At 39.6% G+C, this 26,210-nt stretch overlaps 1 protein-coding gene and 2 pseudogenes across 1 annotated transcript; 1 reads left to right on the top strand and 2 right to left on the bottom strand.

Annotated features, from left to right (window-relative positions):
* Positions 1-5,568: 5,568 nt before the first annotated feature.
* Positions 5,569-9,146, bottom strand: LOC119892519 (natterin-3-like). The gene is made up of 3 exons (XM_038704796.1): positions 8,338-9,146; positions 7,961-8,051; positions 5,569-7,214 (listed from the first exon to the last, which is right to left on the bottom strand). Exons 1-3 carry the CDS (start codon positions 8,350-8,352, stop codon positions 6,121-6,123), a joined length of 1,200 nt encoding a protein of 399 aa, XP_038560724.1. The 5' UTR covers positions 8,353-9,146; the 3' UTR covers positions 5,569-6,120.
* Positions 9,147-12,020: 2,874 nt separating this feature from the next.
* Positions 12,021-18,768, top strand: LOC119891893 (annotated as a pseudogene).
* Positions 18,769-24,468: 5,700 nt separating this feature from the next.
* LOC119891688 lies at positions 24,469-25,244 on the bottom strand (annotated as a pseudogene).
* Between the last annotated feature and the right edge of the window lie 966 nt (positions 25,245-26,210).

Here is a 26,210-nt window from a genome sequence, read left to right as displayed (position 1 = left end):
GCTTTTGCTTTCAGAATAAAGCACTCGGCTGTGATTTTGACAATTTTAGTTAGAGCTTGAGTAGCTGAGCGATATATATCATGTTTCCAATTTAAAAACTTGGGGAGAGAAGGTTTGCATGGCAGTCAGTGAGAACTCAACTGTCGGTTATCCATCAATTACGGTTTAAATCTGAAAAACTAATCCTCCCTTTAGGTAGATGATGGCATTTTGAGAGAGAAAAGGCTTGTGGCTTGTGAGAAAAAGAAAGAAAGATTACAGAGTCAAAAATATGGCGAATCAATTCTTTATACGTGCTGCACTGAGAGAAGGACACTGTTCTCTCCTGACATTCAACATCTCTCCCCTCAAATCCTCTCAAGTAACAAAGAAATATGCTAATGGTGATGTCCATTAGCATCCAGAGTTAAATTCTGACATTTCCTCTCTTGTCACGTGTCAAAGTATCAACATAATATGTTGTGTCTTGGTCATTATGCTTACTTTGCTCAACTGGTATTTTCACATACAGTGTTTTGTCTCCAATTATCCAGCTTATCAATTTGTAAAGTAAGGCTCGCGTACAAGGATTGGTACAGAAACTAAAGATGATACCAAAAACCATTACAACAAGAATTACTACATGAATGATCATCGCACCGCAGGGGCCAAATTGGACATTTAGCTAATTGTTGAAATTAAAACCTGCTGAATTAGGGAGGCCAAATTCACAAATTTTCTCAAGTGCTGTGATTACTAGTAATATTGTCTGAAATGTCAGGGATGAGCAGGGACGTGCACAGACATTTTGGTGGGCAGGGGCTCAAGGGGGAAAAAAGGGCACTTCTCATAATTTAATTTTTAAACAAAAAATTAAATATATTAACACAACTCTGACTTCCTTTCAATTTATTTTAATTCCCTCACACGAGCAATTATTTAATACTCAACATTTGTACTTTTCTACAAACTAATCAATTTACATGGAAACCACGGTCTTCTTTAAGTGTAGGTTATACTTCTTCATTGAACCGATGGGGTAGCCTACGCGTAGCACCGTACCCTACGCAGTACCCTACGCTGTAGCCTGACGTGCACCTCCGCAAAAATGTAACTACACGTCGGGGCAACACAGACCATAAGAACTGTAATTGGTTGGCTGGGTAACCCTGCAATGCCTCCGAGCCGGCAGGAAATGCACTGTGCTTTAAAGTAAATTTTTCTAGCGGTCAAACCAGCGGCTGTAACACAGTGGATCGATATATTTGACCGTCACAACCCCAGCGAAATGACAGCTGCACATATACAATTTTACATTCAAGTTAGCGGAGGGCTAACTTTAGTATTCACAGGAGCAGGCAACAGAACAAGAACACTATGCCACAATGTGCATGCTTTCTATGATACAAGTATATATTTAGAACAAATGACTGCACCAAGGAGAGGGACATAGTTTCATAAATTTGTTTATTATTCAAAAGGAAATAAATCGTTTTAATTATTTTAGTATTATGTATACATTATAAAATCAACAAAAATCTTCACACTAAACTGTGGCATTGGGCCACAGTCAGTAAAATGCATGTTGCAGACTGTATATGAGACGGTGGCAGGTGAAAGTGCGACGCGTTTTCTGTCCTCCAACACCGCACGGACAAATGCCATAATGAAAATGAACAGCACACTAAACCAAGGAGGAGGAGGAGGAGGAGGAGGAAACTAAAAAATAAAATGAAGACCCTCTGTTAGCTAACTTTCTGCAATAACTATGGTAGCTAACTACAACTGGCTAACTTCAACTTAGTTATTTTAGCTAACTAAACTAGAAAGACAAACCAACAATCAGACACAGAGACATACCTACTTAAGTTCTAAGTAAATTACATGATAAATTGGTTAGCTAGCTCACAACGATGTTCATTGGTTTGATGCTCTGACTTAACGAGGCATGATGGCATGACAGTTTTTTTAACGAGGCATGATAGTGCGCCTGCGCAAGCTTGGACGTATGACTTATGGAATTACTATAGTCATACATCACCACCCCGTTTGAACAACTAAGCAATTTTTGCAACTTTGAGCACAAAATTAAGCTATTTGTCACAAAATATTTGGCGTACTACGTGGGTAATCAACGTTGTAAGGAAATGACTAAGAAATATATGAAATATCATAGAATTGTCAAAATACACTGGAGGGGGGCTTTAAATACTTTTTGTTTCACAAGCAAGATGCCAAATGAATAAAGATAACCTTCAGCTTCACACAGCCAACCAACAGGATACTGAATTGCCGGAATACATTAATGTATTGGGGATGCGTGTTACACATGCACATAAACCTTCAGTTTCATGCCCACTGAAATTTTTGTTGTGCACGTAGCCGACCAATAGGACGTCGCTACTGATACGTGTGTGACGTATAAGCATAGCGTATAGCAGTGTCCCTACTGCCTCAGTATCCCTTTTTCTTCAGCAAACGGTGAACTGCTCACTGAATTCACCTGGGTGAGGTGACCCCGTACGAGTCCAGGCCCCCCCCCCCCCATCAGTTAGGTGAGAATGGTCATTCGTCATTCTTGTAGAAGTGACGCAGCCTACAGTGACAAATCCCGGGCCTGTACCTCTGGTCTGGGAGACTCTGTTGCAAGGGTGAGGCTTCATATGCACAATTTTGGTGTTGGACCAGCCTCTCCAGGTTTTGCTCCTAAAAGGGAGAGGTAGACTCGGGCTGGTCTATCCGCGGAGGTCGTACATACCATCCAAACGGCGGGCAGTCTCCACCACGTCTTGCTGTAAAGCTAAGTGGTTGGGCTTTCAGTGCTGATGCATTGAGAGGGAGACAGATCTGCCTACCTGTTCGGTGGGATCCGTTTTCTCTTTCCTGCAAGGTCTGATGGAGAAGGGGCTGTCCCGCTGCATCTCTCCTGTCACGGGGGGTTTGGTGACAGAACAGTCTTCACCCACTCCCTCGCGATACGCTTTCTGCAGGGTGTGAGAAGACAGCGATCGGCGCCTCAGTAGGAATTGCTGCTTGTGCTGGTAGCTCTAATGTCTGCACCGTATGAGCCACTGGAGCAGTCCTCATTGAAAATGCTATCTCTCAAACAGCCCTGCTGCTAGCTCTCACCTCTGCTAAGAAGGAGAGTGTGCTGTGTGCCTGTCGGTCCACCCTAGCTGTATGCTGCTTCATGGTGAGCACAGTGCAGCCGGATTCAGACAATCTTGGCCCTTAATGTGCCTGTTTGTGCGTTTCTATCTGGATATGTCGGGCTCCTTCTCAGGATCCTGCTCCCAAAGTGCGACCTAGGATCTGAAAAGTGAGGATCAGGTGACTACTGGGTGTAGAGGGGGAACATCCACTGGCAGTGCCTGATCTTCCAGTGAGAAGTCAGGGCAGTGCAGGTGTTAATGGTCAGGCCAAGCCCCTGTTGGTCCAGTGACCTTCTGTGGTCGGATGCTGAGGCAGTAGGGACACTGTTATTTATATGTCACGCATGTATCGGTAGCGACGTCCTATTGGTCGGCTAAGTACATAATAAAAATTTCAGTGGGCAAATGCGTGCGTATGATTGGAGGAGGTAGTCCAGTAGCCTGGACTCCAGTAGCCTGGACTCTATAGCCATGAAGCCTTTCACCTTGTTATATTTCTGACCGTTTAGACCCATACATACCAGCACGTACCTTGAAGTCCTCGGGCAGAGGTCTGCTGTCTGTTCCAGAGTCTCGACTGAAAGCTAATGGGGACAGAGTGTTTGGTTGCTGTATTGCATGTTATCACAAACTAAGTAGGCCTATGACCCTTTTGAACCATGCGCCCGGAGCACAGACCATTTTTTCTGCCGTAAAAAAGAGTAAAACGCCCTGTGTATTGATATATAAAAACAGATTTGCCCCCTCGCCATTTTTAACTGCCCCCTCAGTCACTTCATCCTGGCGCCGGGCCTGTTGTTAGTGATTGTGAATGATATCAAGTGTGAGACAGAGACTACCTGAGATGCCAGCTGGAGGAGGAGACACGAGGAGAGAGGAGTCCAGGAAACATGCATTTAACGAAATGAGATGGAAAATCATGAAATCAAGATTTTTGACATTTGTAAACATGAATCATCTCAACACAGGCTATTAAGGATGAGATAATAAACTATTACATTAAAAATTAAAAATAAATAATGAAACATTCAAGCTAAAATTCATTCTATTCAAGAAAAAGACATCACTTGCAGGTCACACAGGTTTTCTTATAATATATTTCTGTGATGTTTAAAGAATCATTTACTTTGGTTTATTATTTATAAAAGCAGTGCAAGAAAAGTTTGTTGTTAATTCTTCTACTGTTGCATTATTAGAAAAATGAATGTTCTTCCTTTTGTGAAAGACAATAAATAATGTAAAAAACAAGTAATTCATCATATTTTCAAGTATCTTGTCCAACACTGGTCACCTGTCTCCCACTGAACTACATGGACATTATAGGATTGAACAATGAGTTCAAAAAGCTTGTCGGTCAAAATTTCCTTCTTTTGTTTTCTTTATCTGAATTTAGCACAATATTCTGGACAGTACAAGATTAAAATTGTCATTGAATATTTTGCTAAAAATACTGTTTGTTAAATTCTTAAAATTAATTGTAACAAAGATTTGTACTTTTTCCTAAAACTCCAATCCGATGGTAGCAAAATGTTTGTTTTAAAAACCTTACCTCCCTTTGTCGTGTAAAAATTATTCACAACACCTTCAGCTGATCAAATGAAACTAGATTTTTGAGTCATCTCATAATCTTTTAATGTCTTTTGTCAGTTTTTGGACTACATGTTGCATCAAAAAGTGTCACAAATAAAGGAACGGAATCAAAAGGTATAAAGCCTGTGGGAATACACAGTGGCAGTATTTACCTTATAACTGCATTTTCTCTTTGTTTGTATTATTATTTGTATTATTGTTTCATTTAAATGTCTTGTGGTGTGGTGATGTTTCTCCATGTGTCCATATACATATCTCTGCTGGCTGAGTATAATTAAGCTGTAGCACACAGAAAATATGTGTAGTCTGATCAATAACATACCAAGAAGTATTTTTTCGTTTAGTTTAGTAAACTGTAAACAATGAAGGACAATAAAGGTTCACTGAGCTGAAATATCCAATATATCCAGCAGATGGCACTGAATGATCTCTAGCTGATCACCACACCTGGTAGCAAAATAAGATGGCCCTGAGAATGCAGCAATAATAATACTCTAATAACATAAATTAGTCTCATTGAACCATTCAAACTGATTAGTATTTTTAGTACATTGTATTTATTATATTCAATAGAAATTAACACATACTAACAACTAATAACTATTTAAACATAAACTTAAAATGTATTCTTTTAAATAAAGAATAAAATTGGACACGCAGTGTGTGTTCATCTGTGTTACTAGAGTTTCCTCTCCAGATGTTTTAAGACATATCAATGCAGTGCTTGGAATAATAATTTGTGTCTGGTATGAATTTTCCACAAAATGTTCCCCCTTCTCCCTGAAGTGAAAAATCTGTGACCCAAACCCATACTACAAACTCATTCTGAGCAGGGTAAACATTGACAAACATTTGGCTGTCTCTTTATTAAGTTTTATTGGCAATGAGTCATAGTTTGATTGACTTACAGTGGTACACGCATTTGGATAAAAGTACAAGAACTTTGATTTTTTTTACATGCATTAATATTAGTGTACACCAGATCCAAGGAGATAGAAGTAGTAGTATGGAAATAAAACTCATTATATATCAATATGCTAATAATTTCAAACTTCTAGTCACAAGATGTCTCCAAAAGTGTGTGTGCCAGAGCTTTCTACAACACATTAAACCAAAATGTGAAAAATTTATGTGAGCACAGTATAATTTTCCCTCTTCAGCCGATGAATGTAAAAACAGTAAAGCTTAAACATCCAAGTGAAATAACAACAAGAAAAACACAATTTTTGATTGAAAGGGTACTTTAAAATGCCATGTGATTTTAAAAGCTTGTTTATAGTCATATTCTATTAATTACATTAAATTAATTTGACTTTTGTCCAAAGGAGCTTACAAAAAGTGCATTCAACCCCTCACCCCCATCAAACATACAGAGACATCAACTGGGGCTTTTTGCGTTTCACATGCAAGGCTCAGAGTTCTCTAGAGGTTCACATTGATCCACATCGGCCCGAACTTCTCCAATCTGAACGCTGTTATACGTCCCAGTGATGGATGTCGTGTGGATCTCCCCGTTACCGTAAGTGCGGCTGAGGCGTGCTGTGAACGGGATGTCCATTTTAAACTTAGACCGCATCATATTAACTATGCAGGAGTGATTTGGTGGGGCTGTGATCTCAACAGAAACAGTGTCAGTGATGACCTCTATCACCGTGGTTCCCTCGGAGAACTGGAACATCATCTCTGTGCTGATCTCAATACCTACAGAGGCGATGAAGGGGAAGCCGGCTTTCATATGCGTTTTAACACCTATCTTGATAGCAAAGGTGAAGTCCCACCTTTGCTCCACCTGGTATGTCTTTGAGATGGTATCTGTCTTCACCACTGGGTGGCATCCATCGTTTCTGAGGGTTGATTTGTGCATAATCTCTGGAGGATAGTGATATATCTTAGAATCATTAATATTGTACCTGACATCGTAGATCTGCTGACTGATTATATTCTCATCGATGGTCAGGACCTGGTAGTAGTTGTACCAATATTCAGAATCCTCCCAAGGCAGGTATAATACCTTATCTTTAGTAACCACCTTCCCAAGTCCATATTTGTTCTTTCCTACATATATGTTCTTCCCAGGGCAGGTTCTGACTGAATTCTGGGGCACTGAGCCGTATGAATCCTCCTTCCACTCCAGGATATCAAAGTTGTCTTTGTTCATCAGGAGCTCAAAATCGTTTTTTGTTTTTGTGTTTGTATGGTGGCAATAAGGACCCTTGCTGGGTGTATAAAAGCCAGCCTCACACCTGTATTTGCAGACATAATCAATGCGATCAACATAATTATTGTAAATCGAAACAGCCTCGTTTGGAAGAGAGTTGTTCCAGGTAACCCACTCCAGGTCAAAGCCATCACCATACATGAAGGAAGAAGACTGAGTCTGAACCTGTCTCTTCTGCCTTAGCTTAGCAACAGTCAGAAGAGGTAGATCTGTTAGCATCGATCTGTTAGTGGTGATTTCAGGACTGCCATTTGGATCTGAGTTCATGAAGGAGACTGAGGAAAGGGGATGCACAGACAAGGAAAATGTTTGCTTTAATACAAGACACAGGGCAAAACAACTTGGCTATGAAATGAGAAACAAAGCAGATTTAAAATCACTAATCAGTTAATTGTTTTGCTCTATTCTGATTTTTGAAGACTGGGGTCATTAATTGTTCACTTCCCAAACTTTAGGTTTCTTTTTTGTCATTTGGACTGCTACTTTTGTCCACACTGAAATGTCTCACCAGTGATAAGATCGATAGTCAATTGTACGTTCATGGTCCTCTGAGGATGGTTAGCTAGTTACCCAAATTATATACTTTGATTGGATTTACATTTTATGTCATTTTTACATTTATGTAAACATTTAAGATAAGTTATCAAAAATATCATACGGTTTCACAGGAAGAGAAAAGATAGGGTTTTTATATAAAATGTTTAAAATTTATTATTTTTGCATACTTGCATAAAACAAGTGATAACTGACAAAAGGACAGGATTAGAAAATACAAAACATATTTTAACTTTTAAAGAGGCATATCTTGTCTTTTTTCCAATTTCTTTTACCACACTGTATTGGGGTGGAGGCAAAAGTCTCAAAGGTCTCAAAGGTTGACTATCTGCATGGCTGCATTGTAAAAACAAGGGTAAGTGAGAAAACATGCTTGGTTTGTGACTTGGGTTAAGTGATCTTTGATGAAATGGAATGAAAAATGAATGGTTCAATTAAATGAAAAAAAAAAAACTTTTGTGTTTACCATTTCTCTGCTCTGTGTTGTTTCCAATGTCCAGAGGACTGGCTGAGGACAGAGCCTGCAGGGCCAGCAGCAACAACACTGACAGCTTCATCTGGAGATGAAACAAAGAACAAAATCATTCTTAATTACCTGCAGTTTATAATACAACATAAACCATCCTTAAAATCCAAGCATATAAAAAAAATCACCACCTGAAATGTTGAGCCATCAAAACATTCTGGGTAGTCTTTTTACTTAGAAGAAGAATAAGTAAAGCAATTTTTTTTTTTTTTAATTTGATATCAAAGACTAAAATCTAAAAAATAATAATTTAATTTTGAGTGGTACTAAACCAGAAACATGAGTTGAAGACATGAAACACAATAAAAATTACTCACCTTACAAATGTCCATCACTTGATTCAACTCCAGTCTCCCTCAGGTTTATATACTTTAGCTGCTTCATGAGTCATTGAACAAACACTGTACATACTTGGCTCAGACATTGACCAGTAAACATTAACTGGTCCAGTGGCATGATGGTAGACATCTTAAGATGCATGTTTTTTCTCTCTCCATATCAGCAGGTGTTTCTGCCCCAAGAAGTTTTAATGCATTATAAAAATCATCAGTTTATCATAAAGGCTGTAGCAAACACTATAACCACTGCTAGGAAGCTCAAACTCTAATGAACTAAACTTGAATTATCCTTTAATTGTTAATCTGGCTGGATTTGAAAGCACTTGCCTTTTTCTGTATTCTGCCTTACCTTCTTGAGGTTTGGCACTTTCTCACTTTCTCACTAAAATCTTCCCAATGAGAATGTTGTGTTGGAGCAGTGTCATTTACACTGGGGATACTGGGGACATGTCCCCACCACATTTTGAAAATGTCTGATTTTGTCCCCATCACTTTTTGAAAGCATTTGTTAAAAATGTTAGATAATAAGATAATAATAATAAGAAAACATTGGTAACATTTGAAAGTGTAAATCTGATCATGCCTAAGAGGTTATCACATCATCCTTAAAATAATTTCTGAAACTCGCGGGATGAATGGAGGAGACGTGTTTTTGTTGCAAGATCTAAACTTCAACAGCCAAGCAGGAAACATGTTCATTAAATTCTGTCTCATGTTCTCATACTTCCTTGTCTGTTTCTTTTAATATGTTAACCATCATTAAGGAAGTAAGTAAATAAAGTTCATTTTATATATCACATTTCACAGAACACAAAGTGCTTTAAGAGTAAAATAAATAAGAAAAGAAAAAAAGTAAAGAAACAACAATAAAACATAAGTAATAACAGACCTTAAAACACACACATAAGCACACTTTAGACAGCACGTGGCGAGACAAATGCCAGTTTAAATAACACCGTCTAGAAAAGATTAACATTTTTCATCCTCCAGTGAGAGCTATCCATACAGGGCCTAGAAACTAAAACAACTCCACATAGCTGAAAGGAACTTATCTTATCTGAAATACAGCATTAAAAGATAAATGGTAAGCTTATTCAATAGTCAGATCAGACCTCCAGTTCTGCAGGTGATAAATCTGTCATAAAACAAACCTGTCAGAACCTTGGACAGCTTCACAAGGCGAGGGAGATCATTAATTCAGCACTATGTGTTATACAAGAAAAACATTAGAGGAAACAATTAAAGACAACCAAACCTCCTTGATTTTGAGTATTTGCAAAGAATTGACCACACAGACAGAATCTCTGTTGCCAAGGAAGGCTGTTGGTCCAGGCAGCATTAAAAATGAAATGCTACAGCACCCCAGAGATGCAGGGTTCAGTGTTAAAGTTGTTCAATATTGTATTACATTCAGGATGTTTTCCTGACCTGTCACACTGTTGGCTTGTCTGTTCTGTTTTGGTCAGTTGGTTGTTTTCAGTCAGTCATGTTATTTATAGTCTGTTTAGTATCTGTCTTATTGTTTTGGGTTCTGTCCTGTGTCCATTATCAGTTATATAGTCTTTTGTGTTTTGAGTTTCTCTGAGTTATTGTTTTGTCTGTTCAGAATCTGCTATATACTCGGTTTTGGTTCCATGTCTTTGTTCCCAATCCTGTGCCTTAGTTCATGTCGTAGTATTTGTTTCTAGTTCTTTCTCTGCATCATTTTGGTTTAGTCTGCTCGGTACTCTGTGTTCTCGTTTAGGGTTTGTCTGTTTACATGGGTTTCTGTTATTGTCTGGGTTAGTTTCTTGTCTGTTCTGTCTTTCTTGTCTATTTTGTTACATGTGTTCTGTCTGTGTTGGTTATATTGCCCCATGTCTGCCTGTCAAGTGTTCCGTCTGTTCCCTCCAGAATTCCTCTGCCTGCTTGTCTGTTCTGTGTTTTGAGTTCCAGTTGGATTCTTGTCTTATGTCCTTTCATTTCTGTTGGTATTTGTCTGTGGTCTTGTTGGTAGTTCTGTTACTTTGGGCCTGTTTGGTATCTGTCTGTGTTCCTGTCTGTTCATCACCCTGCCTGTCTGCTGTCATTATTAGAATCACCTGTTTGTGCTCCCGCCCTCCTCGTTAGCCAGTGTTTAAATGTGTGTGACTTCTGTTCTGTTGCTGGTTCGTTGTATGTTAATCCACTGCCTGCCTGCCTGCCTGCCTGCCTGCCTGCCTGCCTGCCTGCCTGCCTGCCTGCCTGCCTGCCTGGAGATAATGATAGTAATTATATACATAAGCCTTTATATGGCTGGTCTGGTTGTATACTTGGGAAAGCTTGTGAAAATGGAAGGATTTAGCCGGAGTAGTGGTGATTACATATTTCTGTGGTTTTTACATGGTTTGAATTTGGCAAACTTTCTGATTAAAGTAATCCCTATGAATAATCCCAGAGTTTTCGAGAAAAACGCATTGCAGTGACAGATCTTGATTCATATTTGATAAGCATTGCCATTTTCGACAGTTTAATTAGAGTTTTATTGTAAGCTTGGTGCCTTGCACTGGACAGTGCTTGAAGTGGGAAGATTAAGTGCCAGTACTCCCCATTCCCCCCATGAAATTAACCAGCGCCGTTGAACAAGCTTATTAGGAGTCGGCTGTTCATTTTCCCAGCAAGGACGTTTTGTTTTAAGCCTATTTTTGCCTATTTATCTGGTCACGTCCCGTTGCAAAATATTACCATGGCGGCAGCCTAACAGCCAAACTCAAGGCTTCAAAAAACAGCAGTCTACAAAACAATGCGTGACGTCACAGTGACTACATCCACTTCTTTTAGAGTCTATGGGAGTAACTAGTATAGATTTGTGTATTAGTAAATATAAAATTAAATAAAAAGGATAATGTTTGTATATTATGTTTTTACGGGTTACACTTTCTTTGGATAGTCTGCCTCCAGATAGATAACTAATGTACACATTAGTTGAGATTCAACAAATCAATTGTTTCACAAATTAACCCGTTTTCTGATATTACACCGCTGTGGTTAGGTTTGCTTAGGTGCTAATGTTAGCGTTTATTATAATTTCAGCCCAAGCTAAAGGAAAATACAAAAAAAAATCTATTCATATAGTTCATCGAATAAATAAAATAACTGTATTTCTATATATTGGATATAGAATAATATTATCTAATGTTAATTTCTCTACGTTTTCTTTCATTATGGCTGTGTCTCCTTCTGGCAACAGTAACAGAAGCCAGGCTCTGCGCAACACTTGGCAGTTTGCGACTTCCTTTCAAATGTATTAAATACAGAGGCTACGCCCCAAATTGCATATTCCTTAAGGCAAAAGTACTAAATGAACAACTGTTGCTATCTGGCACTTTTGAAAGATGTCATTCTGCGTGCACACCGTTAGTAGATCAGTTTACGTGCTAAGTTGCTGGTGATATCAAGTTTGTACACGTTTTTACTCATGCAAATGTTTAGGTCCAAGGTCTGTTACAGGAGCACTGGCCCCTGTTGGCTCCCCACCAAAACCACCACAGGAACAATGAGTTCAACATTTCAAAAGATTGCTGTAGCGTGTCATCCTTTTTTTAATGTCCCGCCTCATCCAGGCTGTGATTGGTGAGCAGCTTTATGCGCACGGCTGCGTAAAAGGCACCCGAGCTTCTCCATACTGTGTCTCTTTTAAAAATCTTTATCCATTTGGTCATTTGACTTGATGTCGAACTTTAATGTCTGACTGCATTTAATTACTTTACATTCGATTAGAGGAACCCCAAGAAGATAAAAATGTGATAACCTCAGCTGTGTTTATAAAATGTTGGGCTAAGCTAGGAGGCCAAAGGTCAGACTGCTCAACCGCAATGGCCTACTTACTTTGAACTGTCGCCACCATTTAGAAATCAGTGAGCCTCACAATGAGGAGAGGAGCAGTTCTGGGCAGACAGAGGACAACAGGCGCAGCAGGAGAGGACTGAAAACTCAGAGTGAACGTGGTGGAAAGAGAATCTGCAGCCTTCAGACTCGGACATGATGGAGCTCTATCTCGACCTGCACTCCCAGCCCTGCCGCTCCGTCTTTCTGTTTGCCAAAGCGGTCAGGATTCCCTTTGAGTTTAAGCTTGTCGACCTCGCTGCAGGTAATCCCACACCCCAGACAGTCACAGGGACATGGATGAGACTTTTGAATTTATGTTGTTTTAGTAAAGGGTTTAGGCTTTCATTCACATTCTGTCTTAAAATAGTAAGGACTGCTACAGTATTTTCTCGTCCGTCTTTTGATGTTTCTTTTGAGCTTCTGGGAATGAACAGACAGTCACCGGTGTGTGGAGTTAATGGCCTGCAAACTGTGAACTTGTTGCATGAACTCCAGCCCCAGAAATCTGTATAGTTATATTTGCAGACATAGTTTTCTCTTTGTGTTTGACTTTCTAACTCTGGACACACATTTTGCAAGAATTGTGAGTTGAACGTCCTGCAGGATTTTAATTTATCCTGTAAGCTTGAACATTCCAGCACTCCTCTGGGCGATCAGTTTACTTTTTCACATTTCACCCAGAAAGCTGACAGACTCACCCAGCAAGATGAAGAGTAGAGTTACATTAACTCCTAGAGTACCAACTTTACAAACAAACAATTGGTGGAATGTCGTAGGTTGGAGGTCAAAGCATCCGGGAAAAAACATCCCTGCGTCCCTGGGGTGATTGAGTTTCACCTCAGGGAAGGCTCACCAAAACCGGGGACTGTCCTTGTCTGGAGCCCGTTTTTAACTGTGTTAATCATGGACTATATAAGGTTTTAAGAGACCTGACATCAGATTTTATGTGGCCAGAAAGAGTGCCCAGCAGAGCAACTATTCATCTACTTATTGACTGAAACTGGTTGTTGTTTCTGCCCTGAAATGACTTGATTATATTCATGAGGGTTTTATTTGACAGATTAGAAACTCACCTAGTATTTTTACCTCTTAAAATGCCTTTAAATGGCCAAAACAACACATAAAATGCAGTTTTCTACTTGCCAGAAAGTGACTGCAGCCTCTAATTGACTAAAATGTAGTTTCTGCTTCAAAATGACTTGATTTCATTCAGAAGACTTATATTTGACAGATTATAAAACCAAAATTGTATACAAAAACTTATATTTTATAATGATATACTGACCACCAAACCAAAAATGTCTCCGATTTCATTTCAGAAATCTGGTCACATTACGTCAGGGACGCAAAGCAAAGAGAAGCGTTTCAAAATAGGTAACAAAGAAAAGGGGAGGGAGAGTAAAATAAACTCACCAAGCAAACTGACAGCAGATATTTTGCAGATATTATATATTTTTTTGTCTTTTTAAGTCATCTGTGATTCTCATTTGCTGGTGTTTGTCTCAGGGCAGCAGTACAGCGAGGAGTTTGGAAAGATCAGCATCATGAGGAAGGTTCCTGTCATGAAGGATGGAAGCTTCATTCTGACGGAGAGGTACAACGATGGTTTGGATTTAAGATTTCCTTACATTACAAATAAGTGTCTGATCAGTCCTTAGACATCAGTAAGTTATGATCAAAACCTGCAAGAAGAGTTTGTTGATCTCTTTCAACATATTCTTCCACTCTGGATCTAGCCACAGTTAGTTCTGGTTTTATCTGCTGAGTTATTTAGATTTCCAGCTGTGATTTCTACCTCCATCTCAGTACAATGGTTTTCAGTTTCAACTCATCTGCCTGAGACATAAACAATCCAAGTGGGTGCATAAGGCTCTGCAGCCTGTAGAGGGCCAAACAAGTAAATTTACTTTCTTTATTAGGTAGCCATAGTGGAGAGATAACAGGAAGTAAGGGAGAGAGAGTTGCAACAAAGGTCCCTAGCTGGATTCTAACTTCTCTTCTTCATGCTGTCTGTGTTGCAGCGTTGCGATCCTGAAGTACCTGGTGCAGAAATATTCATCATCAGTGGCAGAGCACTGGTATCCAGCTGACCTGCAGCAGCGAGCTCATGTTAATGAATACCTGTCCTGGCAGCACATGAACCTCAGAGCTCATGGCTCAAAGGTCTTGCTGCTCAGGGTACGAGTTCCAGATCAACCCGGTGTTGTATCCACTGACCTACTTCAGTACACACATTTCAAAACGCATAACAAAAACAATTTCATTTGTTAGTTTTTTCCTTTTTGTAGCACTGCACTTTTGAGGTAGTAATATACTAAATCTATACCTACTATGTTTAAATATATTGACATTCTATTTTTCTGACCCACATTTCAATCCCTAGATTTCATCTAACATTTCACTCAAAACCACCAATGTGATTGGTGCAAGAAGAAAAGTCAGGGAATCACCAAAGTCACTAAGATTCATCATCTAGGGAACCTGAATGTGTATACAAAATTATTATAATTTATCTAATAGATGTTGAGATGAAGAGAGAACTTTGCCCTGTTGGTGGCGCTAGAGGGAAAGTCCGTGTATCACCAGTGATTAAGATTCATCCAAATCAGACTATCAATCTATTAAGAAGTTGGCCAATTGATTGTCACACATTGTCATCTCTAGAGCTAACATAGCTCGAAAATAGGCACATTTGTTATTAATTTCAGACTATATTTTATACAGAATATTAATGACTGTCAACAACCCAGTTTGCAGCTGTCATATGGGAACACCATGCTACTACATTGCTGGTGCTACCAAAGTCCGGCTGATCTTTGCTCTTCTCTTTGAGCAGACTCTGTTTCCTGTCATCATGGGCTCTGAAGCCCCAAAAGAGAAGATGGATGCTGCTGTTGACGATCTGAATCAGTCAGTCAACCTGCTGGAGGCGAAATTCCTGCAGAACAAACCGTTTATCATCGGCGACAAAATCTCTCTGGCTGATCTGGTGGCTATAGTTGACATCATGCAGGTAATACTACAACTACTATTTATCCTACTACTACTGGTAAGTAAATGTAAGTAAAAACTTGATTTATGTTGCACTTGTACTTTGTAAATGTGTTTTTGAAAAGTACTATAGATATAAAACTTATTACTACAGTTTTTTTCAGTCACGTTGGTAAGTGCATTTCTTGAAACAGTAACGATTGTCCATACAGCCAGGAGCACTAAAGAACCAGGCGATATCCATTATCTGGGTCCCTGCCAGTCAGGGAAACCCGTCATCATTTAATGAGAATGAGAAATTTTAATTCTACCTGGCCTCTACTCTTCTGTGCATTACATTATTGCTCCGCTGGTATATAGGCTATTCTCTTTAGACCGTTTGACAGACACAATGTGAAACAGAAACCAACCAAAAACAGTGATCAGACAGGAATCTCACCACAAATCCACATGTTAACATCAGCAGCTCCAAACAGAACAAGGCTGCGCTTCAGTTTTAAGATGTTTATATTGCAAAACTTTACCAGTTACGTCACTGTCTGGACTCACAGCGTAGGTGCCCATGATTAAAATCAGCGGTGTCACATCAGCTGGGCGGAGTTGATAGGGTACGAGTCAAACTTTAGGTTGGGTGAATGTCTGTCGAATATCCAACTTAAAACTAACTTCACCGCGGTATCTTGTGGTGCCCTCTGACATTTTGCGCCCTAGGCAACCGCCTATGCCACAGGCCGGCCCTGACTAAAGAAGCCTCTTGGATGAGAGCCGAACAATACAGCAAACGTTTCAACACTATCATATAAGCATGGCACAGTTCACCAGCTCCCTTCCAGGTGCAGTACACACGCTGTGACGTAATCGCCACGGGACAGTTTAGATATATTCCTCCAGCTCAAGATAGCAGAAATGCCCAGACCAAAGCTAATAGGATGCAAACCACCACCAGAATTCTGAGGCCTCAACCTCTCATCAGGGTTGACAGCATCAACAGCCAACATTATACAGGACAAACCACATCGAGTCATCAATACTCCTATCATCCAGCTCCAGCAGTTTTCGTTACCCAGCACTGGGATGCCAGCACCCCAGCCATCTAACAACCACAGCAGCCGGCCAGCTCCCTCTGCTGGACACTTCCAACAACAGCAGCCAGTTCCATAGGGGCCCCCAGCACTGAGATGCCAGCATCCCCAGTCGTAGATCTCGAGCAACCTCAGCAGCCGGTTTCAGTAGGTGCTTAGTCACCAGGATGCCCACTACTATCTCAGCAACCGCTTACCTGATCGCGGCAGACGGTCCATTACACAGAACCCTCTAAAAAGTCATCATTGGAAACCATTTCTAAAGGACAGACACTTCATGCTGTTCTTTGCTCGTCTTTCAATAAATAATCAAGTTCACGTCGAGCTGACCATCGCTTCAAACTCATGTCAAGTTAACAGTCGTTTTGAGCAAACAGTTGTTTTTGAGCAAACATTGCCCTAACAGTCAATTTCATCTGAGAAGTTGTTTCAAACCAATAAACTTTGGTTCGAGCAAACAGTCTTTTGAAGTGAACAAGTGTTTCGAGCTAAAGTCGTTTTCGAGCTTTAATTTGTTTCAAGTGAAGTCACTTCAAACTAAAGTTGTTCATGCAAACAGACCTTCGAGCCAACAGTCGTTTCGCGTTAAAGCCATTTTAAGCCAACGGTCGTTTTGAACAAAAGGGGCTTTCGGCACCAGGATGCCAGAGCCCTCCACTGCTCACTCACTGCTCACTCTTGTTTGCAAGTGTTTCAAGCGGCATTTCGAGGGACACAAGCAAATAGCTCGAACTGCTGCCACTCATCCTGCAGGGTTTTTTGGGGGGTTTATAAGGATATAATGGTCCGCTGCAGAATGGTCCTTGAAACTCTACCATCAACAGCATAGCCCTCTCTCGTGTTACAGGCCAGCTTGAAGAGCTTGAACCACAGTCACAACTAGTACAACTTAATCATTTAATCTCTTCACTGTGTCTCGTTTTATCAGCTACGCCCAGTCCATGATGACTATCAAATGCACTCCATCCAAGTTCATCTTAACGCTACTAGCTTCCTTTCCAAACTTCTAACCTGTGATCCTGGCCTCTTACCATTTTTCAGATAACCTTACTTCTTAGAGGTCTTCAAGGTCAAGAGCCATCTCAAGACCCCCCGCCACCTTCCTCTCTCAGCAGACATGCGGTTTATCTGCATCCGCACCATCTGCGCCAGTAACAGCATTACTCAATTGTCTCGAACCTTAGAAGCTACATTCACACCCGCTTTGGTTTCACTTCACTACATCTTCCCTTCGCCTTGACTTTCAGCATCATACCCACAATTCAGACTTATTCCTCAAACAACATTGCCTTCTCCTTAAAGCAACCAAATCGATAAAAACCACCTCCGAGTCAGGACCAGTGGCCTTTCGATTCTGGTTCCACTTCCGCCAAGTAATCTCTCGTCAGGCATTTCTCCTATCCATTACCACACAAATCACATCACTCCCGGGATTTCCATTAATACCCACACAACCCATCTCCTCTTTTTCACGCTTGCATTCGGCACCTCTCCCATCCCTTTCTGTCTGGTCTCATCTCCTTCTTTTCTTTTAACCCATACATGGATACATCTGTTTAATTAATTGATTATGAAATAAGCAAAGCATACAATTCCTAATTGTATGACATGTGGCAAAGCTCCCCAGCCAAAACCAAACTCTGGGCACTGTGGTCCCATGATACACGCCTTTACCACTAGGCCACCAGACACCCTGAATTTTGTTATTTTAAAAACTAGAAATTCAAAGTATGAAAAATAGGGCCATTATTTAAGGACAGGTACAATCCTAAAGTACTATTGCTTCTGGAGCTCAAAATGGATTATGGTGATATATTTAAGTGCAATTTTAGTTGCATTTATATGAAAAATATATCTGATGAATATCAGTCTATAAGTCTCAGAAGATTATCCATCTTCAGTGACCCCACGAAGGATCCTAACCCATTTTAGACTTTTCGTATATGATTGTATTTTAATTTCATGTAATTGCAGTATTATCTTTAAAAAAAAATAACTTGAACATCTAGGTTTTGCTGTGTGTTTTGCAGCCTGTTGGAAGTGGCCTGGATGTATTTCAAGGCCGGCCGAAGCTGATCGCCTGGAGAGAGCGAGTGAAGAAGGAGTCGGTGAAAAGTTGTTTGATGAAGCTCATGAGCTGATCATGAAGATGAGCAGCATGTCGCAGAAGATACAGAACAGCGGCGATCTGGAGAAGCTCAAACCAAAATTTCAGAAGCTTTTCATCTGAAAACGTTTCTGTGTACAAATTCGAATGACATTGGTGTCAAAAAGGATCTTCATTTGTTTTTAATTTCATGGTTGTGTGGTTATTTTTATTAGCACATTCCTGTGCAGGTTTGTCATGAAGTACTGAGAAAGCATTTAACCAGCTTCCAGGTATTAAAATGTTTAGAAAACTGTGCTGTAAACATGATTTGATGTGCTAACAAAATAATCATGCAATAAAATATGAACAAAAGATGAAACTCAAATCTTATAATGGAACCTACTCAAATTACCCCAACATGTCAATCTCTACTCGATTGGATACCAATCCACTACTCACCCTGACAGATTTACTAAAATGGGTGTTTTGTCTGATTGCCTCAGTGACTACTCAGCTATTTATTGTATATGGAAGATTAGAATTCCCCAAATCTCCACCAAAATTAATAAACATTAGACAAATTAAGAAAATTAATATAGATCTATTTATTAATGATGTGATTTCTATTAATTGGGATAGGTTCCAATTAATACCCAATGTTAAGGATGCCCGGGATTCTTTACATTCTGAGTTCACTCAAGTCATCGACACACACGCTCCCTGGGAAATATCAAAGGTGAACGGAAGACACCTGCCATGGATAAGTACAGAACTTATAAGTCTATTTAAGCAGAGGGACAAGGCTTGGGCTATATATCGTCAAAGAAAAATTATGACTGGGAATCACACAGGCAACTCAGAAATATTGAAAGAAAGACAATGACCTGCAATGCAAAATCTAATTGTTATAAAGAATGTCTCTCTAATAATATTAAAAATCCTTAACAATTGATGAACAGTTTAAAAACCATAATACACACTTCAGACAAAAGTCCCATTAATCAATTAAAAGATGGCAATATAATAATCTCTGACTCTATCTATTGCCCAAGTGTTCTCTAACCTTTTTTTTCTGTCTGCTCTGACTCAATACTGAATGCTTCTTATACTGAAAGTTTTAAGAACATTTCACCTTGTCACAGTACCTTTTCCTTTACAAAAATAATAGCTACTAATGTTTTAAATGCTATCAAACAACTAAGTTCGAGCAGCGTTGCAGGACTTGATGCGATCGAATCCAGATATATTAAATTAGCTTCTCATGTTTCCACTAGCTGACCTGTTTAAAATGTCCTTGTCTACTTCTGAGTTACCAGCGATCTGGAAATATTCACGCACTACTCCACTCTACAAAGGTGGTAATTGTCTTGATCCTAATAATTACAGACCTATATCAACAATTTGTTCTATTGCTAAAGTATTTGAGAAAATAATATTTAATGTTATCACACTATCTTGAGACCAATAATATCCTTTCACCATTTCAGTCCGGTTTTAGACCTAATCGTTCAACAACTACTGCTCTTTTAAAACTTACTAATGATGTGTTTTAAGAATCTGATACTGGTAATCTTACAGGGGCTATTTTTATTGATTGCAAAAAATCTTTTGATTTGGTGGATCACTATCTACTTTTAGATAAGCTGTATGCAATTGGCTTATCTCAAAATGCATTATTATGGTTTAGTTTGTATCTACATAATAGAAAACAATGTGTTAATATAAAATATTTTGTGACAAATAGCTTAATTTTGTGCTCAAAGAAAAATTGCTTAGTTTATTTTTTATTTTATTTTATTGTTTGGTTTACACCTGTCCTGCCCAGCAGCCTGGTATAGAGTATGATGAGCTGGATACCATATTGTGCCAGACAGATTTTACTACTACTAACAAGAGTATTAATATACTCCCTTGTCTGTTTTATTATTTATTTAATTATGTATTGATTTGTCACCGGGCCGGACAGGGGGGCAGACATGGGGATGGGGGGGCACAAACAGACAGCACAGAGACAACACCTGTAAGAGAAGGGGAATGGAAGATGGGGACAACAGGGAATACAGAGGGAACCCCAAGGTACAACACCAATTGCAGAAAGCAATGAAACCTGCAATAGAACAGAGAGGAGGGCTTGGGGAGGAGAAAAGCAATAAACAGCTGACATAGTAAGACAACTAAGAGAAAATGAAAAATAAAAACAAGAAACAGCACAGCCGAAACGAGAGCTTGAATAATAACAATTAATTTAAATAAGTAACTGACATCATCCTCACCCTGCTGATGGAAGTGTCCTAGGGTGGGAAGAGGTGTTCTGATGGTGCGAGGAACCAGTTACAGGCCCGTACCAGGCTGTGATACTGCCTTGTTTTCTCGGTTGTGATCTGCTTTGTCCTGCTGAGAACAAGAAGATCTTTATCTCCAAGAAAATCAGTGAAAATTCTGTACCAGAATATTTGGGTTTGTTTCCAAACCAGACATGGTCTCAAATGTTTACATCATCGACAGATAATCAAAACTTTTACTCAGTATGTTCATCTGCACTATGTGACTGTGATGCATAGCCTTCTTGTGAGCGTAGTTCAGACAACACTGACATCTAGTGCATGTCTTAAGCTATTTCTGTGTAAATTTCATTTACACAGGATGAATATTTCCATGTGTAAGTGACTTATGAACCTGACCATTATTACTTTTGATTAATCAATTAATTGAATTGTCAAAAAATTGTGACGACTGTATCACAATTTCCCAGAGTACTTGCAAACTACAATAATAGAAAAAAGAGGAAAAGAAAAGCTGCAACCAGAGACTGTTTGGCATTTTTCACTGACAAAGAACTTGGTCAATTGATTATCCTACATATCAAATTTGTATGTTATTAACATCTTATGTATTTTTCCTGTTTTGGTGGCAGCTGCAGTCTTCATCCAAGACTAAAGCAGTGAGTCTTCTTGCCTTTGACTTTTACATGGATTAGTGACAATTCTGAAACAGCCACAGAAGTTACATGTAAGGCTGGATTACCAGCTGGACAAGCAGGCAACTGACTCAAGTTCAGTATACGTGAGCTAGTTGCACAGAGTTTAATTACATTTTCACTGGAATTTGCAACACTAAAGTGAGTGTGTTTACATGCACACTAGTATCCTGGTTATGATCAGGTTTTTGGATTATCCCTGTGATCTGTTGCGCATGTAAACATTGTATCCTGGTTGCAGAAACTTGGATATGTTGCCTGGAGCACAAACCAGGATACAGTGGTATGTAAACACCTCACCCAAGTTTCTGAACACTCTTAGTTAGATTGTGCAGATCAGAGTGACTAAATCCAGAAACACTTGCAGGCAGACAAAACCTGGATCCTCTTATGATCACATACAGGAATATCAATAACCAGGCTTTTCATGCTCAATGTTCCTCTCCTTAACCATCACCTTATTGTGGTGGAGAGGTTTCTGTGTCACACGGCCAGAAAATGGCTGCTGATTTTAGTCCTGTGGTGTGTTTTGTTTTTAGAATGTTTTATTGGTGTGCTGTGTTTTTATTTAATATTGCATGTGGAGTGGTGTAATTTGGCATGCTATGTTTGTATTAACTGTTGGTGTGTTTTAATTCACGTGTGTGATTTTTAAGTCATATTTTACGGACTGGCATGACTAAATGCCACACACCTCTGCTGACATTACCAAATTGACAATGAGCAACAGGTGCGGACGCCCAGGACAAGACAGAACAGGACTTATTTTAAGCAGAGCACACAGAGGACAGTAGATGCACAGGAGACACTGCAAGAACCTGTGTGTTTGAGTCCTTGGGCTCTGAGTACACCTTACATGGCTTTGTCGACTTTGAAAAAAAACAAAAACACTTTACCCAAATCTTTTAAAGAAGAACCTTTCCACCAGCCTCATGAGTCTGTCCCTGAGGGCTGTGTTATCTGGAGCCTAGCGCAACACAATCCTATGCACCCATCACCCATGAGAGGTACTGCGGGGGTCGGGTGCGCTGCCACACGGGTGGCAGTGAAGGTCAGGGACCAGACCAGGGTTGCAGAGGCTGGGTGGGGTGTAAGGCGCCCGTAGGGTGTGGGGACACTCACACTCCCCTACGTTGGAGTTGACCCCGGTGGACAAGAGGGTCACCTCAGTGATTTGGCGAGAAACACTTTGCATAACTCCTGAATCCCACTAACAATCCTTCACCCTGCAGTCAGTCGCTCTCGGAGATCCTCTCTCCCATGGCAGGCATGTTTTTTTTGTGTTTGTTCTCAACAGAAACTGCCACACATCCAAACATACTCTACCTTACTGATGTACTAAAATCTACATGTGTCATTTGTAGACACTGGATGACTGAGGATGTTGTGTAAGAGCAGATCAATATTTCACAATGAACAGAAAGTGGGACCCTGATCATGCCTCACAGCATCTTTAAAAACTATTCTGAAACTCACAGGGAGAATGGAGGAGATGTGTGGTTTTTTTTGCAAGATCCAAACTTTAACAGCCAAGCAGGAAACACATTGTTAATTTATTAGTTCAGTGGTTTCTATCTCATACTTTTTTTCTTTAATAGGTTAACAGTCCATAAACTTTATTCTATCAGGCATTCTCTTGTGCATGAAGTGTGCTTTTGTAGGCTTTTTTAATTTTGAAAAATGATTTAAATATACAAAATATGAGTCAAAGGTGTTACTTGTAGTTAAATTATATTAACATTTTTGTCAAAGTATACTAAAGAGCATAGCTATATATTTATACACATCAGGGTTGTCAGCAGCGAAGATAGAAAAATGCAGACATTTACATCATTGATATTTATATTGAAAATGTAAACAGAAAATAAAATTGGTATTATAAAAAAAAAGATATTATTGAAAAGCCTCAAAAAAAAAATTTCAGCCTTGATTTAAAAGAACTGAGTTTCAGTTACAGATGGTGCATAAAGACTGAACGCTCCTGTTTAGTTGTTAGTTACCTGAGAGGAATGAGATCAGTAATGTATTTTGGCAGACAGAATCGTCTCCTCGGTAAACAAACCTTCACCAGCAGGTTTGACTTCCAGATTCAAACATGAACTTACGTGAACTTCAAAGTGATAAGAAACCCATGGCATTTATGGACCTCTGTAGGTGATCAGTAGGAACTGCAACAAAATGGCCCCACTGCTTTGAAGACATGCACACACACACGCACATTTTACTGGTTTGAGTTACCAGCATTATATTTACAATGACCTGCTGATGTCAGATTTTTAATAACAGTATTGGCATATTATGTATGTGATAAGTAAGAAAATACTAGATTTAGAAGAAGGTGAAGATGAATAAAAACGTATGAAAGATCCACTGACTGTCTAATGCATTACTGTCTCATTTCAGGACACGTGAGAGGGAACTTTGGCTGTTATACCATTGCCTTAGTGCTGTTGCGATGGTTAGTTGCAGTTAAAGATAGCACTTTTTATGTTAAAAGTGTCCTGATGTTACGCCCAGTCTGGGGAGTAAGAATGCAACAAAAGTTAAAGGTTCAAGATCTCAACAATGAATTGCAAGTTAAATAATTAATTTCTACAAAAATGTGGAACTGTGTTGCTTGTCAACACAGAAGCTGTGGTAGAGGTTGCTGGAGGCAGTTACCTAACCTAACTTAAAAACGAAATATGTCTATTTAAAGAAAATTGACTTGACATGTTGTTGACTTACAACAACATGTAGGCCTACAGCTTCATACATCTCATCCATGCTTACGGCCATTTCATAGTAATGTTTCTGTTGACACAGGAAGATCATTGAAAAAAGGTTGAGACATAGGAAGTCTGGAACTACTGAAACACCTACGTAAATTAAATAAGCCATGTTCATATTTACACCGGACAGGAAAAGGTCTATTTAACAGAAAGCTAGTTCTGATGTATCCGACTTGGTGCTTTATAAGATAAAAAATGTTGCAGTCCACAAACCAGCTAGTTACCCTTAGCCTTAACTATGAACTTGATAGTTACTGATTTAAGATTACTTTTGGGACGTGAGTAAAGTAAGACTCAATGGACTGCTTCGCAACTTGGTCCACTTTATTCAGTGTGACATAAATATAATCCTTTTTTACATAATTTGAGAACAAGATTTATACATAATTCAGTTTGAGAATAATTACCTGAGATGCTGCATATATGTTCAGTCAAACTTAGGTCAAACAGTGGCTGTTACTTGCTTATCTTCAGTTATTCTGTCCAGTGTGTTTTTGTTCTTTCCCCTGCATAACAGCACTCTGAGCTTCTGTCTTAGGTTTTTGTTGGACCACGCAATAAAACAACAAGCCAAGGAAGAATATGTTGCACACACCCAGAAGCAAAGATTGCATGGAAATAGTAGATGGAGATGGTGAGCAGTGTGGTGAGGTAAAGCCAGAGCCATCAATAGCCTGCAGATGAGAAGCTACAACTCTGCAGGGTGAGAGCCTCACTGCTTCTTCTGCATGGACAAGGTTTGTTTGCAGAGGTAGACAACAAGCCTCAGTGATGTCTGACACAAGATGGTCAAGGGCGAAGTAGCACATGAAGATGATGTAAACGCTGAAGTCGACCCAGACAAAATGGAGGTAGAAGAATGGGGTGAAGATCACGGAGGAGGTCTGTAAGGTCACCACCAGTGTGCCGTTCTGGATGGTTGAGTTGCTCTCTTGAGTGGTCTGAAAAGAAGCTGAAAACACTGATGCAGTAGAGGTTGCTCAGTCAGGCGACAGGCCAGAAGCTAACGGAGCTGCTGCTGCGCCACACGAACAGGACGACACGGAAAAAGAAAGGTAAGTCTGGCCAGCAGAACACCGGCCCAGTCTGAGGACCAGGAGGACAAAGGTGGAGATCTGCAGCAGGACATTTCATTGGTGAGCATTCCCAGAACCAGCAAGAGGACTCTTTCTGTATATGTGTCTGTAATTGTCGTCATAGTGATATACTGTTTTGTTATCCACGCAGTAATGTTTGGATAATATACAGTCTATGATTCTGAGGTCAGGTCTTTTACCTAATACTACCACTAATATTTAAAGATAAAGCACATTTTGCAGTGTTTCCACCTTTTTTTCATTGATTTGTCAGGGTGAAAGTGGTGCCATCAGATCCCGACAATTGCGCAAGGAGAACACACAGTAGGCCAACAGAGAAATGTAAAATAATCGTAATGTTTGTTGTAATAATGCAAATATCAGTGTGAAGTGTTCCATAAATTAATGAGCAATCAAGTAAAATCATAAAAAAATCACATACACATATAAGTGACAGTAGTAATAGTACTAGTAGTAATAGTTTAATTAATAGGTTAATTTTTGGATAAGGGTAGAACCTTATGGGCAGTCCCTGAAGCAGCATTCCCTGACAACAACCTGCTTAACGTTGCTTTCTCAGCTGGATGTTTTAGTTAACTTTCTTTGAAAATAACTACAAGAAGGATTTAAAAAGTGGATATAAACAACACAAAGCAAGTTAGACAGGAAAAAGACAAATACGACTATGTCGGATAAACTAGATAAGTCATTAATAGGCTATTTTATACACATTCGATATCAGCATAAGCAGTTGGAGAAGAGGCAAGACAGACCTAACAGTATTTTCATGACCCCCCCCCCCCCCCCCCCCCCGCTGTTTTTTTTTTACAAATCGCACCCTGACTGTATTATACATATTTATTTCTGAATTGTCAGTTTGTTTAGAAAGTAAGGACCGTTCCGAGCAGTCCTTGAAGGCAGCATTCCCTAGCAACAACGTAGTTCAGCTTATGAAGTCGATTTTACTGAGAAATCGTCTTTGACAAATACCCTGAAAAGAAGGATTGAAAAAGCAGAGAT

The sequence above is a fragment of the Micropterus salmoides genome, unplaced genomic scaffold (assembly GCF_014851395.1).
Source record: "Micropterus salmoides isolate LMB-PRFRI ecotype aquatic unplaced genomic scaffold, ASM1485139v1 Ms_hic_scaffold_7, whole genome shotgun sequence".
In the NCBI taxonomy this organism is placed as follows: Eukaryota; Metazoa; Chordata; class Actinopteri; order Centrarchiformes; family Centrarchidae; genus Micropterus; species Micropterus salmoides.
The sequence above is the reverse complement of the archived record's forward strand: the minus strand, read 5'-3'. Positions and strand labels throughout refer to the sequence as shown.